The 21,427-nt window shown below is 41.6% G+C and overlaps 1 protein-coding gene across 1 annotated transcript in view; it reads left to right on the top strand.

Moving 5' to 3' along the window:
• The window catches only part of LOC144493103 (dynein axonemal heavy chain 5-like), a 214,417-nt gene that overhangs the window by 118,253 nt on the left and 74,737 nt on the right, over positions 1 to 21,427 (top strand). The window contains exons 47-56 of the mRNA XM_078212005.1: positions 104 to 246; positions 1,084 to 1,218; positions 3,159 to 3,281; positions 5,868 to 6,081; positions 6,406 to 6,629; positions 9,791 to 9,989; positions 10,889 to 11,061; positions 12,939 to 13,069; positions 14,489 to 14,642; positions 18,859 to 19,126. Coding sequence (XP_078068131.1) covers positions 104 to 246; positions 1,084 to 1,218; positions 3,159 to 3,281; positions 5,868 to 6,081; positions 6,406 to 6,629; positions 9,791 to 9,989; positions 10,889 to 11,061; positions 12,939 to 13,069; positions 14,489 to 14,642; positions 18,859 to 19,126 — 1,764 coding nt within the window. The remainder of the gene's footprint in view (positions 1 to 103; positions 247 to 1,083; positions 1,219 to 3,158; positions 3,282 to 5,867; positions 6,082 to 6,405; positions 6,630 to 9,790; positions 9,990 to 10,888; positions 11,062 to 12,938; positions 13,070 to 14,488; positions 14,643 to 18,858; positions 19,127 to 21,427) is intronic.

Below are 21,427 nucleotides of genomic sequence, written 5' to 3'. Positions count from 1 at the left end.
ACTTTCCAATCACATTGTTGCAGTTGAGTGTTTCTTTGTTCATCAAACATTTTGTGCTTAATTACGTTCAGCAGTTCTCAAGGATTTTTTCATTTCACAACAGGGAACTGGTTACACTGGAGCACCCAGGTGGAGGAGTACGTTTATCCTGTAGATACCATTCCTGAATATGGATCCATCTTAGTGCCAAATGTGGACAATGTTAGGACAAATTTTCTCATTCACAATATTGCCAAACAGTCCAAGGTACTGTAAACCTACTGGATACACTAATTGTCGTACTAGTTTTCAGTGCTTAAACAATGCAGGAAATTATACACAGCAGACACTAAGATTAACTCATTTGTTAAAAATCACAAGATTGCAAAATAAATACAAATGAGATTGGCCTCTTTCTTTCAAATTACTGTGATCTTACGGGCCATTCACCCCCCTTTGCTGCTGCAGCGAGGATGGGGAATTTGGCGCCCAGCCAGATCTCTGTTCACTGCAGCGGGACCAGAAAATCCCACCATTGTGAACGGTTGTAAGAATCCGGCCCTAGAATGTTTTTGGGAAGATCACCCAGCAGACGTAAATATTTATCATGTATCAGTATGAGTTCATCATGAGGGCAGCCAGAGAAAGGGGAGTAGAACACTGACAATGCAGCTAGAATTCCGTCCAAACATTAAGCCATTTGGACCCTTACAAAATAGACAAAGTAAAACAGAACAACTCAGTTCTGGGAACTTAAACCCATAACTGTAGCCTACCTGTGGGTTACTTTGGGCCCCTCTTGCACATTGCCATGGGCCTGAATGACAAGTCTATTCCATTCACATCTCGGCTTCAAGGAAGTAGGAGCTATGTGAATTCTGACTATCTAACTAGCCCCTTTTGCTTCTGGGATTCGGTACCTTGTACGAGAAACTTTGGCCCAGTCTTGGCCCCAGGAAGAGATCTCTGTGACTTGTCTGCTGACTGATCCTGCTTCATTTTCACTCTTCCTCTATTGCTGTCCTGCCCATTTCACTCTGGGAATACCTCAGAGGCTGAAGGAAGTTTATAGCCAAGATGATTTAAGTTGATTTATTTTTATAGGGTGTGCTTTTGACTGGTGAGCAAGGAACTGCTAAGACAGTCATCGTAAAAAGCTATCTGTCTGAGTATAACACTGAGAGTCATCTGCCAAAATGCCTCAACTTCTCCTCAGCCACTACACCTTTAATGTTTCAGGTAAAGAGTGAATGAATGTTAGTTTAATTTCTTTTTCTGTTTTGCCCAACTTTTATTTGGTCTCTTATATACTGGAGGTGGGGGCAGGGGGCAGCTGCATCATTGTGTTGTATTGAACCCTGTCTGCTCTTTATCTCTTTTTGAAATAAAAATAATTTTAAAAGAAGAGTGAATGAATAACCTCCTGCATTGCATTGAAATATGGTGACACTTAACTCAGAAAGAACACAAAGCTTTCTCGCAACACGGAAAATTCTTCCTAGTCTCCTCCATCTGGCTTCCACTAATGAAGCAATTTAGCATATTTCACAACTGCCTACCACCACTAGCAGCTTCATGGATTTGACATCATTTAATATCCTCCACTAATGAAGTACAGTGGGGGTGATCTTACCAAAACAATTCTAAGTGCCAAACGAGTGGGAAAATGGGAGAGAATCACTCCAATTCTTTTGGTGAGCTCTCAGATACGATCTCATGCCACTTAGTGCAAAGAAAAGGCAAAATGTGATTCATGCCAGGAGGGGGAGTGGATGGAATCTATTCTCGTCGGAAAGCTGACTGCTGACTTCAGTTGAGAGGAGGCGGAGGGACACTATTGCACATGTGCCTTGATCTCTGTGTTTTGTATACAAGTGTAAATAGTACACTGAGAGATCTATCACCGCCCCCCGATCATTGGCCTCCCTGGCCAACCGCCGCCTTGATACACAGGCGGCCAATCCCCAATTGCAGAGTACACAGCACCCCCCCCCACTGCCTAACTTAGGCCCCGCCCCTTGGCACTGCCCGGTGCCCAGTGAGCAGTGTCAGGGTGTATGGTGTGAAGTGCCAGGCTGGCAGTGCCAGGGTCCCAGGCTGGCACTGCACAAGGGGCACTGTCCCCCTGCCCCCAATCACCTGGGGAGCCTCAATTGCCTCCAGCCCACCATCAAAGCCATCACAGCTGGTCCCCATTGGTGGGTGACTATACGTGATCCTCGCTGGTGAGGATCTCCACCGGCAAGGCCGTTAAGGCAAGTGAGCCCAGATGATTGCATCTGGAACTCACTTATAATCAGTGCTGTAGTATCACGAGAGGTGGGAAACTGGGGGAAAAGCTGGTTTTTCGCCTCTCTTGTGATCTTACTGGCTCGCTACGTTGGTCAACCAGCAGAACCTCTCTCATCGTTTCTCCCTACTCCCTCTTTTCCACCTCAGATCCTTGTTTCTCTCTCCCTCCACCTTTGTCAATATACTTACCCTTTAACCTTAACATCAAGCCAGATCATGACCATCCCATCTACCCACTGGAGCTGAACTAATATCACAAACATTTACTAGACAGCTGAAAATTACAGACTATATTTCAATCTTAGGGTTTGCGTGATCAATAATTTAAATGTGTCAAACATCTTGCAATTCAAGATGAACTCCATTGGATTACGACACCATAATCTGTTCCCACCTATTCATAACTGAACATTAAACTTATTCATGATCAATTGTTCATTTTTTTCAATACAACTCTTATGATATTTTCATTGTTAATCCTCTTATCAAGGTCCCTTGTGTCAATGATATAGAAGTCACTTGCAGTCTTTGCTGACAGCAGATAAACCTATTGGCGACAGAGCTCCTCTATTATAGCTAACAGATATCAGGCACTAACGTAATGTTGAAATTCAAGTGAATGTTCAATGGATAGAATGGCTGACTGTCATGTAATCCTTCTCTGATCTCATTATTTTATCTATTGCAGACAGTAACTTTTTTTTTTAAAGTGATTAACTGCTTCAAGAAAAGCTGCTACAAATAAGATCAAAAACACATTCACTTTCCAAGTCAAATGTTGGCAATGGTTTCACACAATTTTGAGGGTAGTTAGTATGAGGAACCTAAAAGATTATTAGACTTTTCATCTTTCAAGTGAAGTCTATATATTTTGACTTTTTAACTAGAGAACTATCGAAAGCTATGTGGACAAAAGAATGGGGAATGTTTATGGACCTCAAGCTGGAAAGAAAATAACCGTGTTTATCGACGATGTAAACATGCCCATTATTAACAAGTGGGGCGATCAGGTAAATAAAACTCTTCAGTCAATTTACTTCTTTGTTAACATTGTTTATATCAGATTTCCATTAACTTGTTGACTGTATCTAACAAGGCTATACTTGTTCAAGCGAAGTAGGTGTTTTCCAATAAATGCAAATTACTGCAGATGCTGGAATCTGAAACCAAAAGAGAAAATTCTGGAAAATATCAGCAGGTCTGGCAGCATTTGTAAAGAGAGGAAAGAGCTGACGTTTTGAGTCCAGATGACCCTTTGTCAAAGGCAGGGATGGTGGGAGATATTTATGCTGTAGGGTATGGGAATGAAAGATGAGTCATAGCCACAAAAACAAGGGGAAAGGCTGCTAATGGCAGTCCATCGAGAGAATAGAAGGTGTGCATGGTCATTTTCCAATATGTAGTTCCAGGTGGCCAAGAAGATAAAGTGGTCTGTAATCTTTGCATGCTTTTGGCATGAGCCAGACCATTAGCTTAAAGAAAAAAACACCTTATTACATTTCTGAGTGTTGATTTCTAAAACAAAACTCTGGTAAAGTTGGCAGTGCTATACAAATATGACTTGCACACTTGTGTTGCCAATCCTTCAGGACTTTTGTGGGTCTCCAGGAATCAAAAGTTAATTTCCAGAGTACTTCTGAAAGTGACCAAAGAGAAAAGTAACATGAGTTTGAAAAATAAGTATTTTTTATTTTTGTTTATTAGATATGAAAGTATTAGCAGTGATTTTGATTTGATTTATTATTGTCACATGTATTAGCATACAGTGAAAAGTATTGTTTCTTGCGCGCTATACAGACAGAGCATACCGTTCATAGTGAAGGAAACGAGAGAGTGCAGAATGTAGTGTTACAGTCAAAGCTAGGGTGTAGAGAAAGATCAACTCAGTGCAAGGTAGGTCCATTCAAAAGTCAGACGGCAGCTGGGAAAAAGCTGTTCTTGAGTCGGTTGGTACGTGACCTCAGACTTTTGTATCTTTTTCCCGATGGAAGAAGGTGGAAGAGAGAATGTCCAGGGTGCGTGAGGTCCTTAATTATGCTGGCCACTTTGCCGAGGCAGTGGGAAGTGTAGACAGAATCAATGGATGGGAGGCTGGTTTGTGTGATGGATTGGGCTACATTCACAACCTTTTGTAGTTTCTTGAGGGTCTTGGGCAGAGCAGGAAAAGTTGATGAGAGTCATAGCTGACATCCCAAATTTCCTTAGTCTTCTGAGAAAATAGAGGCATTGGTGGGATTTCTTAACTATCGTGTCGGAATGGGGGGACCAGGACAGGTTGTTGGTGATCTGGACACCTAAAAACTTGAAGCTCTTGACCCTTTCCACTTCATCCCCGTTGATGTCGACAGGGGCATGTTCTCCTTTACGCTTCCTGAAGTCGATGACAATCTCCTTCATTTTGTTGACATTGAGGGAGAGATTATTGTTGATGCACCAGTTCACCAGATTCTCTATCTCATTCCTGTACTCTGTTACGGTGGTGTTGTCAGCAAACTTGAAAATCGAGTTGGAGGGGAATTTGGCCACACAGTCATAGGTGTATAAGGAGTATAGTAGGGGGCTGAGAACACAGTCTTGTGCGGCACCGGTGTTAAGGGTGATCGTGGAGGAGGTGTTGTTGCCTATCCTTAGTGATTGTGGTCTGTGAATTAGGAAGTTCAAGATCCAGTCACAGAGGGAGGTGCCGAGGCCCAGGCCACGGAGTTTGGAGATGAGTTTCATAGGAATAATGGTGTTGCAGGCTGAGCTGTAGTCAATGAATAGGAGTCTGATATAGGTGCCTTTGTTATCTAGGTGTTCCAGGGTTGAGTGTAGGGCCAGGGAGATGGCGTCGGGCTGTGGGAAAAATGGGAAAAACGGCTGCTTCACAGTCACAACTCATCCAATTAAATAATGAAGACTTTTCTCATTTTCCAATTGGTGTGGAAAGGCAGGACACTGCAAGATTGGATGTGTCAGGTGACCAATGAAAGGAGTGTAAGGGCAGAGCAGTAAGATTTCTGAAATTGTGAGCTGAAAACTCCAATCAGAGTTGGCAACCCTGCTCCATATGCAAGATTAATCTTCCCGGCTTCACTGCACTATAGTGATGTAAGCAGTACCTTGGTTAAAAAGTCATGTATAAAAATAGTTTCCACTGAATTGCTCATTTTATATTTTTTGCATTACAATATTGATTTTTAAAGTCCTTTTAAAACTAATCAATGTAAGTGTTAGCATTAGGACACAAATGCCATAAATGTTTATGTTACACCCATAAGAATTAAGGAAAATATTTTGCCCTGGCAAGAGCAGAAGGCACAGCTTGTTTTCTCAAAAAAATTCAACTTAAAAAATTGGGACAAAAACATCCTCGGGTATGTGAACAAGTGGTACATTTTTTCACAATAAATTTTCTGCTTTAATTTTTTTAATGTGTTTTGACACAGTGGTACACGATTATATGACGCAGTTGACAATTTACATTTAACTATATTGAGTTCGCAACAAGATAATGTACCTTCCTGCAGTGTTGTGATTGGGACCTTTCACCATGAGAATGGAATTGAATAAGGTTATGACAGGAAGAGTAAAATATTATTTTGTCATGCTCTAAGGTAACCAATGAGATCTTGAGGCAGCTGATGGAACAGAGAGGGTTCTACAACCTGGAGAAGCCCGGAGAGTTCACACACATTGTGGACATCCAGTTTATTGCTGCGATGATTCACCCTGGTGGAGGACGGAACGACATTCCTCAAAGGCTGAAGAGACATTTCTCCATTTTTAACTGTACACTGTATTCCAATATCTCCATCGACAAAGTCTTTGGTAAGTCAGGCTTCATGGGTATGTTGTATTTGACCAATTCTTTTTGTAAAATGTAACCATTATAATTTGCAGATTGTATTTGCCACCCTTCATATAAAATCACAAATTATAGAAAGTTCACAGCAGGGAGGGGAAATGTAACCAGCATCCAGATATTTTAGTTATGATTAGTATTCTGAACCTTTATATTTTGTGAGGTAATTCAATATTTAGGAATAGGTTGGAAATAAGTATTTTTGGGCTAAGAAATGCTACTTTCAATAGTGTAATTAAATAATTAAGTGAGTTCTTTTCTGTTGTAACTTTATTTCCTGATGGCTGCAGGTGTGATTGGAGTTGGTCATTTCTGCAAGCAGCGGGGATTTACTGAGGAAGTTTCAAGCTTGGCAGCTCAGCTTGTTCCCATCACTCGCAAATTGTGGCAAGTTGTCAAACTTAAGATGCTTCCAACGCCAGCCAAGTTTCATTATGTGTTTAATTTGCGAGATCTCTCCAGAATTTGGCAAGGCATGCTCAATGCCACTGCAGACATCATTTGTTACAAAGAGGTAAGGTTTTCAATAATAGCAATGGTGACTGCACTCCAAAAGTAAAGCACCATAGAACTTCTTGAGGACACAATAAGACATTTTTAAAATGTGGATTCTTCCATTTATCTTCCTTCCTTCCAAATAAGAGCACCATGATTCATAACATTACTTTTTGTTCACTCATCTCCTAAACTTCCTACATTTCACTCCCAGCTTTGGATTTCTTCATAATTCTCTTTGTTTTATGCTATGTGTAGCTTGTTTGGGCCTGGAGGCCTGGGGCATTGGGTCCATTTTCTCTCTGGTCCAAGTTAACAAAAGAACAACACAGAAACGGATGGGGTACCCAGACGAGCACTCAGATCCTGTGCGGATCAACTGGCCGGGGTATTCGCAGACATCATCAACCTCTCTTTACAACAACCTGAGGTCCCTATCTGCTTCAAAAAGACGACCATCATCCCAGTACCAAAGAAAGGCCAGGCAGCATACTTTAATCGCCCAGTGGCTCTGACATCCATTATCATAAAGTGCTTCGAAAGGTAAGTCATGGCATGAATCAATTCCAGCCTCCCAGACTGCCTGGATCCACTACAGTTTGCCTATCGCCGCAACAGGTCCATAGCAGATGCCATCTCCCTGGCCCTGCACTCAACCCTGGAACACCTAGATAACAAAGACATCTATGTCAGACTCCTATTTATTGACTCTAGCTCAGCCTTCAACACCATTATTTCTATGAAACTCATCTCTAAACTCCGTGACCTGGGCCTTGGCTGCTCCCTCTGTGACTGGATCCTGAACCTCCTAACCCACAGAACACAATCAGTAAGGATAGGCAACAACACCTCCTCTACGATCATCCTCAACACCGGTGCCCCACAAGGCGGTGTTCTCAGCTCCCTACTATACTCCTTATACACCTATGACTGTGTGGCCAAATTCCCCTCCAACTCGATTTTCAAGTGTGCTGATGACACCACCGCAGTGGGTCAGATCTCAAACAATGATGAGACAGAATACAGGAATGAGATAGAGAATCTGATGAACTGGTGCGGCAAAAATAATCTCTCCCTCAATGTCAACAAAATGAAGGAGATTGTCATCGACTTCAGGAAGCGTAAAGGAGAACATGCCCCTGTCTATATCAACGGGGACGAAGTAGAAATGGTCGAGAGCTTCAAGTATTTAGGAGTCCAGATTACCAACAACCTGTCCTGGTCCCCCCATGCCAACACTATAATTAAGAAATCCCACCAACACCTCTACTTTTTCAGAAGACTAAGGAAATTTGGCATGTCAGCTATGACTCTCACCAGCTTTTACAGAGGCACCTTGGAAGGATTCTTTCTGGTTGTATCGCAGCTTGGTATGACTCCTGCTCTGCCCAAGACGGCAAGAAACTACAAAAGGTTGTGAATGTAGCAATTCCCATCACGCAAACCAGCCTCCCAGCCATTGACTCTGTCTACACTTCCCGCTGCCTCGGAAAAGCAGCCAGCATAATCAAGGACCCCACGCACCCCGGACATACACTCTTCCACCTTCTTCCGTCAGGAAAAAGATACAAAAGTCTGAGGTCACGTACCAACCAACTCAAGAACAGCTTTTTCCCTGCTGCCATCAGACTTTTGAATGGACCTACCTCGCATTAAGTTGATCTTTCTCTACACCCTAGCTATGACTGTAGCACTACATTCTGCACTCTCTCCTTTCCTTCTCTGTGGACGGTATGGGTTATCTGTATAGCGCAAGAAACAATACTTTTCACTGTATACTAATACATGTGACAATAATAAATCAAATCAAATCAAATGCTGCAAATCTAAAATAAAACAGAAAATGCTGGAAATATGTAATGGTCTAATCAGCAACTGTGGAGAGAAAAAAATCAACATTTCAGGACAATTACCTTTTTGTAGAGGTGTAACAGATTTTAATATAAAGGCAGGGAAAGAGAATGGGGAAAGAGCACATGGGAAAGTCTGCGATGGGGTGGAAGGCAGGAATGGTTAACTGGCAAATGGACTGAGGGTGCAAGGCAATCGGAGAGGATAATGGGACAAGTAAAGAAATTAACTATGAATTTAAAGGAGGTGTAAATGGGAATAGCACAATCATCACCAACATGTGCCGTCTGAAAAAATGGGCATAAAGGTTATTATCTGAAATGATTGCATTCAATATTGAGTCTAGAAAGCTGTAAAGTGCCGAGTTAAAAGATGAAGTGCTGTTTCTCAAGTTTATTTTCATCTTTATTGGAACAGTGTAGGAGGCTGAAGACAGAGCGGTCAGAGTTTTAGTGGGTTGGAGGGTTTAAATGACAGGCAATCAGAAAATTAGGGCCACAGTTTTGACTGAATCGAGATGTTTCTGAGAAGTGGTCAAGCAATCTGCATTTAATTTTCCCAGTGCAGAGGATGCTGTACAGTGGGCAGTGAATACAGTCCAGTGAAAGCAGTAAATTCACCGAGGAATAAATTCCATGAATGAAAACATCATTTGATACTGAGGAAGTATCAAATCCCAGAGGTGGGGAGAGAGCGGGGGGGGGGGGGGGGGGCATGCATTTCCAAGGACATAAAACATGACTTTGCAGTTCTCAAGATATTTCTGCTCCTATTACCATACCTACCCGATGTGAAATGTGCAATTTTTGCTCAGAGGGGTGGAGGAAGGAGGTAGTGGGTATGGGATGGAGTCAGGCTGTCTGATCCCAGAGGCAGAGTTCAGTGGCCACAATGGAGGGAAAATGTCAGGGTGCACCTTTAATTCAGTGGTCGGGCTTTTTACTGTGTGCTTGTTAGATCACATATTTACATTCTATTAAAATGAATAGAGGGAGCTTGTGGGTTAATGAGTGCAAAGTTGAGAACTTCAATTGGTATATACTAGAACTAATTGGGATTTGGACAGTGAAAAATCAAGTACTGTGAGCTTGTGAGTTCCCAACTCATGCTCGCTGCTTTTCTCTGCTCTGGTAGCATTTGATTATGAATCAGCCTGATGATCTCGCCGTGCTCTTAATCTTAGGACTGTTCATACAAATTGGCCTGTGATTACAATAGATGTGGTTGTTTGTCAACGAAAATACTGAAACCAGTGCAGTTATAATTGGCAATAAATGTAAAGCATTTCTATATTAATCCTAACTTTATTGCACATACTGTTCTAAATAGGTTCTTCTGAAGCTCTGGAGACATGAATGTACACGAGTGGTGGCCGATCGCTTTACAAACTCTGAAGATTGTCAATGGTTTGATAAAACATTAATTCACATTGCTGCTGAAGAACTTGGGGAAGAAATCAAGCGTGTTATCAATGTGGAGAATGAAGACCTTTTTGTAGATTTCTTGCGTGATCCACCTGAAGCCACAGGTCTGGACATTATTATTACACAGAATTACCATACACTCAACATATTAAATGTCTGTATATGAATTTTGAGCTTATGTAATTGACCATATTTATCAAAGCAATTATGACTCTTATATTTGATTTTGAAAATATGTATCTTTTTCGAGAAACAACTTTGCAATGAGACCATGCATCCTGTTGTTTTTTTTTCCCATTTTCTCCTCATTTAGGTTCTTCTATTGACCTTGCACGTTTATGGAAAAGAGGGTGGGAAGGGCAGTCGGCTGCTGAAGGCCTTGCCAGTGTTGCTGCAGGCTGGTCACCAGGAGATGTGTGACAGCAGCATGATGTGCATGTGCCATTTGATTATCTTTTTCCTCTAGTTTGTATTCATGGCCCTCACCCAGATCATTTGAGCAACTTTACTGCTGTGGCGTTAATATTTAGCACAACGCCATAGCTTTTGAAAATTTACAAAACTGGTCCAGAGAGACTGGAATTTTTCTGGACCTGGTAACAATCCAAAAAACTTAAATTTGCTCTTCAGATATTAACCCTTTGTTATCTTTTTTGTTTTAGAAACCTCCCTTCTATTGTCTTTCAACCTCAAGTAAACGTGATGCAAATGTCACTTTTATATTTCATCTCACTTTTATATTTAATAAAATTCTCCTCAGATTGTTGCCAGCAGTTTTTGGGATTTTGTTCAGTGAAACTTGTAATTATAAAATACGATTAGTTATACTGCTAACATTTTCTATGCTCAATTTATCGACTTGATTTTAATATTAGTATTCAAATATTAAGCGGGGGGAGAATATCTAACATTTCTCTTCCTTCAGATATGCCCAATGTACAATTGCTATAAAAGGCTTGTTAAAACATACAAAATAATTTGTTCTTTTTCTTGCCGTTTACAGGTGAGGAACCAGAGGATACAGAATATGAGATGCCCAAAGTGTATGAGGCCATAGAATCTTTAGAAATGTTGAAAGAGAGGCTGAACCTGTTTATGTTCCTTTACAATGAAACTGTACGAGGGGGGCACTTGGACTTGGTCTTCTTTGAAGATGCTATGATTCACCTAGTCAAGGTGGGATAGGGTTAATTCATTTTCTGAACATCATTTTGTCCTAACTTTGAACATGTGAATTAAGTGCTTGTGACCGAAATGTGAGTTTAGATTGATATTTGTTCATAATGAATTACCAAAACCAATGGCAAATTTTGGAAATCGAGAACTAGAGTTGGTTAGAATATTGTTTTTGGTGTCCACCTTGGCTCACTCCACTGAGTGAGAAAATTGTGGACTCAAGCCCCACTCCAGAGACTAAAACACATAGATTAGATTGACATTTCAGTGCAGCGTACTGTTGAAAGTGCTATCTTTTGGATGACATTAAATTGAGACCCTGTGCATCCTCTCAGATGGACATAAAAGATCCCATGGCACTATTCAAAGAGCATGGGAGTTTCCAAGTGCACTGACCAACATTTATTCTCAATCAACACTCGTAAAAACTGTTTATCTTGACATTCATCTTATCATTTAAATCTTTTTTTTTTGTTTATGGTTTTGAGTGGTTTTGCTAAGCTGTTGTTTTTTTGATACCATCACGTGGCCTCAGAAATTTACTGCAATCTTAGCCATGATGCACCTACTGATCTTGAAGGTTGACTCCATTAGAGTTTGCAGAGTCAGTTGTGGGGGGGCTAGTCATTTGTATGGGCCAGCAGGTTCTCTGGTATATTGCTGATGAAACCAGGAAATTGTTCTAAGCCTTCACTGTGACCCAAGCAGTCCTCTTCCCAACCCCTTGTGGTGGGTAGTGGAGGGGAGGCAATTCTAACATTTAAAAAAAGTTTAATCTCATCTTTGGCAGTAACTCTAAACTGGAAACATCCACTGCCCCTCCATCCAAGATGGGATTTATTTACATTCTCCTGGAAGCCAATAAATCTCCCTTGATATATTGGCCCCATATGGATTAGAGAAGAGGGAAGTCCAGATTATAGAATCCAGTCTCATCTCTCAACTGGAAGGGCTGATCATAGACAGAGGTTCACTCCCTCATAAGGCAACTAGGATTCCAGGTTATATTTGGGATCCAGCATACTTTATCAAACTTTATCCAAATTTCCACCTCTGTCAGGTTTCCTTTTAGCCTTTTTTCTAATTGAAGAAGCCTGGTTTCTATGCTCTCATGACTGAAACCTCTTACCCTAACTTTATTTTTGTGAATTGCTTTTGCTGCCTCTCCATGCCTTGATGTGGAGATGCTGGCATTGGACTGGGGTAAGCTTAGTAAGAAGTCTCACGTGAGACTTCTTACTCTCCATGCCTCAACATTCTTCTTAAAGCAGTATTGTTTCAACGCAATTTTGAATGCATCAACTTACATTTGTACAGTGCCTTTAACAGAGGAAACAAGCATCACAGAGACATAATTTTATCTTGCAATGGATGCTGAGCTAAGAAGTTGGGGTTTGGGGGAAGACGGGGTAAGGGGAGGTGGTTGGTGGGCATGACCAATTGCTTGGTCAAAGAGGTGGACTTTAAGGCAGGTTTTAAAGGAGGAAAGAGAAAAGAAGAAACAGCAGGGTTTAAAGATGCAATTCCAGAGATTGAAGGACTGAGCCAGCTAAAGGCATAGCCTCCAACATTGGGCCAAACTAAACATCAGTCGTTTTACTTAAATTATTGGGGGGGGAGGGGGGGGAGATGCGGTGGTAGTGTACAGAAAAGACAGGATTTTGGTACTACTGTTGGAATTGACACTAATGGCAATTGACACAGTGAAAAATAATGAATTTTATGATGCGACATGATATTATATGATGCTGTTTGACTATGTAAATCATATTTGAATATTTTACGATTGATATTCACCCATCATTCCAACATCTTTATCTACACTTCTTCAATTGGTGATAAGATTATCATTTTAACCTCTTGGCATCCACTTACAGATATCCCGTGTCATCAGAACTCCTCGGGGTAATGCACTGCTTGTTGGTGTGGGTGGGTCAGGCAAACAGAGCCTTACAAGACTCACTTCATTTATTGCTGGATACCAGACATTCCAAGTCACTCTCACAAGGTAAACTCAGAACTAAAATACTAATATTGCTTGGGATGAACAGCATAGAATCATAGAATCCACAGTGTAGAAGGAGGCCATTTGACCCATCGAGCCTGTATCGACAACAATCCCACCCAGGTCCTATCCCCATAACCCCACATATTTACCCTCCTAATCCCCTGGCACGAAGGGGCAATTTACCCTGGCCAATCAATCTCACCTGCACATCTTTGGACAGTGGGAGGAAACCAGAGCACCCGGAGGAAAGCCACACAGTAACGGTCAACACAAATCAACACGTAATAGCAAACTATACATCCAATCGGCATATATTGCAGGGGAGGACTACGTGATATACACCTCTACTATTGAACTAAAATAATCATTACAATTGGTTGAAAAGCCATCATATGTAAGAAAATTGCATTGACTGCATCTGGCTAAATACCATCAAATAACAGTAATTTCTAACGCTAATCTTTGAGGTGATATTGCATAGCTTGTAGCCCTGTGACATCCTGGTCATTGCCAATGCGAAAGGGACAACATCGTGATTAGCACTGTGGTTAGCACTGCTGCCAGGGATCCAGGTTCGACCTCGGCCTTGATGACTGTCCATGTAGAGTTTGCACGTTCTCCCTTTGTCTGCATGCATTTCCTCTGGGTGCTCTGGTTTCCTCCCACAGACCAAAGATGTGGGGTGGGATTCTCCAGCTGCGCTCACCCCAAAACTGAAAAATCCCGCCCGAGGTCAATGGACCTTTGTGTGGTACGGCCCCCCCCCGCTATGATTCCTGTGGCGGGCAGGACAGAAGAATTCCACCCCCATGGATTGGCCATGATCAATGCGCAGGGTTACGGGGTTAGGACAACGGAGTAGGCCTAGGTGGAATGATCTTTTGAAGGGCCGGTACAGGCTCGATAGGCTGAATGGCCTCCTTCTGCATTGCAGGAATTCTATAAAGTTAGTTGAAAGTAAATTTTGCTTTGTTGTAGGGTCATATATTAATGTTGCATTGAAAACGCCTCTGCTACAATATGAAGGTGGCATTTCCACCACTGGGGAATTAGAGAGTGTAGAATAGATTTTCTTTTTGGTTTTCAGTCTGCATTTTGCATCGTATTTGTACCTCTTGAATTAATTTATGTTTAAGAACCTAATAGAGTGTCATAAGATGACCTTTTGTTTCAGAAACGGTTTTGGATGGAAGTTTGTCATTTCAGAAATCCTAGGAGTGACATTCTTGGCTGTTGTCTGAAATCTGTCTTCATTATAATGTAAACTGCTTCATACACCAGACTGAATAATCAAAAAAAACAGAACGATTGGAGGTGGGAATGTTAGACTGCAATATATTGCAAACAATAGAAAAATACTGAAGCACAAGAGAATAATACTGGAGCTATCTACTTGTAACTTCATGTATATATACTTAGGTCATATAGTGCTTCAAACTTTCTGGAAGATCTGAAGTTTCTGTACAGAACAGCCGGACAGGATGGAAACGGAGTGACCTTTATTTTTACCGACAATGACATCAAGGATGAGGCTTTTCTGGAGTACCTGAACAATGTTCTCTCCTCTGGAGAGGTACGGTGTAGTCATTAACATTCCCAGTGTATTTTCAAAATAGTTATCTATGTTGTGATTATCTGCCTTGTTGAAATATGCTAGTTTTATTCCTGTCCTTACTAGTGAAGGTTAGAGCATGCCACTCTGTGTGGACTTCATCAAACTAAACAGCTTTGGAAACCACCAAACATTTCTGCAATCACAGCAGATCATTGAACAATCATCCTGAAACTGGTTGATGATCCCTTTAAATAGCTCTGGTAGAGGGTTCCTTCAGTTGCTGAACATGTGTTCAGCTGCGAGAGGTTAAGAGAGGACATTAACTGAGCTCCAAAATTTCAGCACTGGCATCAAATCAGCATTATGCGATGATTGATGTCGTGATCTGCCTACTCTGTAGACCCGCAGTAGACACTTCCTGCACACCCCAGCACCCTCACCAAAATGGCCTCTGGCAAGGGTAGCACCAGAATTGTGTGCAGGCATCACTGATGTCATTCTGGAGGCAAAGCAGTATTTATAACACCAATGAAACGGTGGTATGCATCCAAATTTTGCACCATATATTTTAAATGTTGCCGTAATAACAAGAGGAAAGAGTGGGGGGTATGCACAAGAAGCAGGATCAGAGAATTCTGGCAGAAGAGAGGGACAAGTTACAAAGATAGGGATCATCAAAGCCATGAAGCATGTGATATCTCAGTAAGAGTGGTGATCACCGAGTGGAATAACAAAGAACTATTTATTAACAATAAACCTACAGAGAGTGAGATAGATTCTACCAGTTACAATGACTCTCATTGCTAGACTGCCTGGGACAGCCCACACTTTGGCCCAATTGGCCAAATGGATCACATCACTGTCCGAGCCCTTGTTCCTGAAAGGGGTTCACTACTACATTCCTGCCCCTTTAAGTCCCTTATTAACACATACCAACAAAAGTTAAACTATTTACAAAATAACACCATAAGTGATTTCTTTAGCACAATCCATTATAAAATCAATCTGTCAGCGGATTTCCTCTTCCTCTGGGAGTGATGCAGCTCAACAGGCAGTGCCTCCAGAGCATGGATCATTTAAGTTTGACTTTCCGAAATTGGACTTCCAAATTGTAACGGATCACTTTTCCAGTTCCCACTGGAACACCACTCGACCTTTTCTCAGGCTGACTCATTTCCATACTGCTTTCAACCACAACACCATCACTGACGGGCATATTCAGAATGGACCGCCCCACTGGTTCTCTATGCGACTCCCTTCTTCTCGAGTGATCTAAATGCTTCTTCAATATTTTACTTTGAACTTTAACTTCATACTATATTGGGTCTATCCTGTCCACAGCAACCCCTGGGACCCAACTCTGACCAGTCCCAAAATCTTTAGCATATGCTGGATCATCCACTTCAAATGTTCTCTCTGGCTTTGTTGAATCATGACGTTTCTTTTGCACACTCTGCTTTGCCTCCACCCTCCCTGCCAAATTTGGAAACACCAGGTTCAACCTGGTTCGATCCACAACTCAGCAGAAGTTATTCCGGTAATAAGAAAGCACGCTAATCGGGACGTAGGGATGCTGGAGTTTTTTTTTCATGGTTGTTTTAAAGGTTTGCACGGTCCTCTCTGCCAATCCATTCGAGGTAGGGTGGTGCAGTACGTAGATGTTTAGTGCCATTTGACAATGTGGAATGCTGGAACTCCTCGCTGGTAAATGCTGTGCCATTGCCCGAAACCAGCACCTCCGGCAAACCATGGGTGGTGAAGGTTTGCCTTAACTTGTCCACCATTTTTCTGTGCCCAAATCCCTAGCATTACTGCCATTAGTCATTTCCCTCCAAACTTGGTGGACCTTGCCAGCTTGCATGCTTGATGTTCCATCATGCATTTTTCTGCACTTTCCATAGCAAGGGCAATTTCTAACGCCTTCTTTAAGGTTATTTCTGCTTCAGCCAGCAGTTTCTTCTGTATGGCCAGCCTCTTCACATCACATTAAGAGCAGGCCCAAATTTACAGTGTTCAGCTGTTTGTCTCAATCTCATACAAAAGCTGCCTTCATCTTTCCGGGGGCGCTTGCTATCCAGTTGAATTTATATCTCTGCATGATGACTGACGGCTTCAGGTGAAATTGCCCTTTTACTACTGCCATAAGTTCTTCAAAGGTTTTAGTATCAGGGCATCCAGAGAAGTCAAATTTCTTATCAGCGTGTATGTTTGGGCAGCGCAGGCTGTTAGGAGAATTACCTTTTGTTTCTCCTTCCACCCCCCCCACTCCCCCCGCCATTTTGTTTGCTTTGAAGAAGTATTGCAGGCGTTCATCGTATTGAACCCAATCCTCCAGATTAGGGTCAAGTGACTCAAGCTTCCCAAATAGAGGTATTATGATAACTCACTGACTGCTGAATTGATCTGCTTCCAAAGACTTATACACAGTGTCTGCTCTGCCGTTCTCCATGGCAAATGGAAAGCGCGCCAATGCAATATCTTGGAAAGAATGGCGACCACCAAGTGGAATAACAAAGACAACAATAGACAACTATATACAGAGAGTGAGATAGACTCAACCAGTTATTGCAACTCCCGTTCTGGGACTGCCTGGGAGAGCCCGCTTTCAGCCCCAAGATGCGTGAGCTTCGGCTCGATTGGCCGAATGGGTCATGTAACCCTCTGAACCTTTACTATTTAAAGAGGCTCACTACAACAAGGATTTAAACATCTTTATAAAAGACTTGTTGCACGGTTCAAATCCACATGATGGAACATATTGGTTACAAGAAGTAGAAAGAGATAGAAACTCAATAGTAAACCTTCATACAACAAAAGACAGTATGTGATGAATGAGGTATCAAATAGCAGTGATGTTATTACAGGACGTAACAGAATCTTTAGTCCTGACATGTTGCAAATTGCTCCATGTTACACTAACACTGCCAAGTTTGCAAATTTCCTCAGTGATGTACAGCCTTGCAATGATCCCACTTCTATACATAGAGGGTCTAGATGTTAAAATATCACTGCACAATTCTTGAATGTAACAATAATATCTATGTCAGGAAAAAAGATTGGAAGTTGAATTTTTGTACACCGCGAACATTTTATAATGTGGAGTTTACTGAAAAATATTCCATAGAAGCTCTTGTTCCTTGCAAAAACTGGCTTTGGTAAATTTAAGAAATAAATTTAAGAACTTTAAGAAACATTTTAGACACAACGCAGTAAAGAATTCTTAAACCATAAACAAAAGGTCCAAAAGTGAATCTTTAATGATTGTGCATATAGTGAGAGTTCAGTTACTGATTTTATAACAATGACGTTTCATGTTTGATGCTTTACTGGTGTTAAGGTTTTAGCTTGGATTTCAGCGAGGCCCATTTTCCTGGTGTAAGACGGTCTGAGCAGAATCCTCATTCATCTTAGCTATTGACTCCATCTCCAATTGTGAGGACATGGTTAGTTGCATCAGCTGTACCTCCTCCAACCTACTGTATAAGACAGAGTGGTCCACAACAACTCAAGGATTAAATTACCTTCCCTTCCAAAGATTTTTGCCTTTTCAGAAGGCCTCGGCAGAGTTCAAGCCAGTTCTCAGCAAGTGGATCTTATGTTCCTTATGATCTATAGTACTCAATATCTAGATTGGTAATAGCAGGACCAAGGAATTGTAGCAATATACTTTGTACATTGGTTCCTGGAATATGCCATGTGAATTCTCCACTCGGAAAGTGAACCATATGTACATTCTTACCAAATGGAGAACAGGCTTTGAACCAACAAGTGGTTTTGTTTCCATGAGGCAGATGAATGAAAATAACCAATTAACCGAGCTCAATTCCTGGCTTGGGTCACTGTCTTTGCAGAGCCTGCACGTTCTCCCCTTGTCTGCGTGGGTTGCCTCCGGGTGTTCCGGTTTCCCCCCACAGTCCGAAAGATTTTGCATGGTCCGTTCTCCACCCACTATGATTCCCGTGGCGGGTGGGATGAGAAAACTCCCCCCTCCCCACGTCTTGAAATGATGTCCTTTCTTGGTGAAATGCATTTCTCTGTTCTCCTCGAATATATAAAAGCAATAAAGGTGGCATAAACTTTCTGTAAAAGCATAGACCTTGCTATAAAGTCAATACTGCCTACCTCCATGGTGAGGTGGCTGCAGGCTTTAAAGCCAGTTGAGGTCTTGCATGGATGAATTTTCTGCAGAGAGTTGGCATGGCAAGTCATTTTTAACTTGTATTTTTTTATATAGGTTTCAAACCTGTTTACACGAGATGAAATGGATGAAGTTAACAATGATCTGACCCTTGTAATGAAGCAAGAATTTCCAAGGAGACCGCCAACCAATGAGAACCTGTATGATTACTTTATGAGCCGGGTCCGGCAAAACTTGCATGTAGTGCTTTGTTTTTCACCAGTTGGAGAAAAGTTCCGCAATCGAGCTTTGAAATTCCCAGCACTGATTTCTGGGTGCACCATGGACTGGTTTAGCCGTTGGCCAAAGGATGCACTAATCGCAGGTAAGATTATAAGTGCAGCACACGGGACATTATGATTGATTCCGGGGATGAAGGACTTGTCTTATAAAGAGAGATTGAGCATTTTAGGCCTACATTCGCTGGAGCATAGAAGAATGAGAGGAGATCTAACTAAGGTCTGACTTGCTAAAGGGTAGATGTAGAGTGGATGTTTGCCCTTGTTGGACATTCTAGAACGAGAGGCTATAGTTTTGCAGTGGACCCCGGAACACTGAACAAATTAAAGGAGGAGATGGAGAGGTTTTTAATTAGTAGTGGGATAAAGGGTTATGGGGAGCAGGCAGGAAGGCCAAGATGAGGCCCAGATGAGATCAACCATGATTGTATTGAATGGCGGAGCAGGCTTGAGGGGCTGAATTGCCTACTCAAGCTCCTAGTTTTTATGTTGTTATGTAACTGCTGCCAAGATTGAAAATTAAAAACCTGATGTGCCCTGGTTTCCATCATTTAGCTAATCTTAATTATTTTTAATTGCCTTTTTTTAAACCTTTTTTTCTACATCCTCATCTATAGCAAATTGATCACAGGAGGCATCTTGTTTTCACTAAATGTGTGTCAATGTACACTTTCCAGCGAGAGATACTGGAGTTATCAGGATTAAGGATTTTGGTAACTTCCCTTATCCCTCCCCTGAAATCCATGGTGCTGAGGTCAACTGAAGCCCTGCACTGAAACATCAGGGAAGCCTCTTTTTACCTTTTTTTACTTTCAGACAGCTGGGCATCACGTTTACTTTCTCAACTCAGTGAAATTTGTTTAACAGAATAATTGGTGAACTGACTCATTTTTAGAAGAGCAGAGCAGAGCAGAAGGAAGCCAATCGGCCCATCGAGTCTGCATTGACTCTCCAAAAGAGCATCAAACCCAGACTCTCCCCTCTGCCTTACCCCGTAACCCTGCGCATTTACCATCTCTAATCCACCTAACCCTCAACCGCTTTGGACAGTGGGAGGAAACCCACACAGAGACAGGGAGAACATGCAAACTCCACACAGTCACACAAGGCCAGAGTCAAACCTGGGAGCTTGACGCTGTGAGGCAGCAGTGCTAACCACAGTGCCACCGTGCCATCCGTATGGGTCTGGAAACAATAATCAAGTAATAACCTTTTAACACCTGGCAGTAATGCAGAGGTATTTTTGTTATAATAACATCATTGTAAGTGTGTTTTAGTTTGTTCTGAATATTAGGGTAGCCAATTCTCATATTAAAGAAACAAAATATTTTTGAAAGTATCACAAGTTACTGATATTTTAAAGATTAATGTGGCACTGAGAAACAACGGCAGGATTCTCCAATCTTATCTGTACCCACCCCTGCTGCCAGTGATAATGGGGAATTTGGCCTTCAGCCCAAACTCCATTCACTCAGTGGCACCAGAGAATCCCAGCCGCGAACGTGGTTGGAGGTTTTGGGCGATCAAATTCATCAGCAAAATAGGATTTAGCTAGCTTGATAAATGGACAGGGAGGACTGCAATTAGACTCATATCTTCTAAGTACTGAAATATTAAATTTGAACTCAGGCCAATTTTAAATTAAACTTTACCATTGCTTCATTCCTGGGACAAAACAGAAAAAGATTGTTTCACAGAAATTAAATGGCCAATAAATTATGCAGTAGCCTGCTGTTGAAATACAACATTACCAGATTCATTTTCAACGTGATAGTCTTGACATTTTCTGCACAAATTGTCTTCAACACTGATATCAGAAACCATTATGCCATTGTGACATTATTTTTGAAAATCCAATTCATGGAGAAATTAATAATATTTCCAAAATAGAGCTGTGAGTCATGGAGCTAGGTTTAAAAACATGTTTTGTAAAATTAAACATGGGTCTGTTTGGAATTGAGTTGATGATTTTATTTCTTCAAGTCATAGATGAAAAGCTCATCTTAGCCATTTGGGTGAAGAAGAAAAAGATGTGTCTGAATTTTGTACAGATGAAAGTAATGTATGCTTGTGTTGGGACAGGAACAGTTTTCATTTCAGGCACCTCCCAGTGCTATATATTTCCCCATAATTTACCCATGTTGGTAAATAAGTGATTAGAATCTCACTTTAGGGTTTCATTATGACACCAAGATAGTAAATAGCCTGGTTTAACCTCAGACATTTTCCAGGTAGAGGGATAGAGTTGGTGATTGACGGAAGCAGAGTTTGTTCCAGGAACCGAAGACAAGGCAGTGGCACAGTGGTTAGCACTGCTGTCTCGCAGCGCCAGGGACCCGGGTTCAATGCTGACCTTGATGACTGTCAGTGTGGAATTTGCATGTTTT

The sequence above is a fragment of the Mustelus asterias genome, chromosome 4 (assembly GCF_964213995.1).
Source record: "Mustelus asterias chromosome 4, sMusAst1.hap1.1, whole genome shotgun sequence".
NCBI lineage: Eukaryota > Metazoa > Chordata > Chondrichthyes > Carcharhiniformes > Triakidae > Mustelus > Mustelus asterias.
The sequence above is the reverse complement of the archived record's forward strand: the minus strand, read 5'-3'. Positions and strand labels throughout refer to the sequence as shown.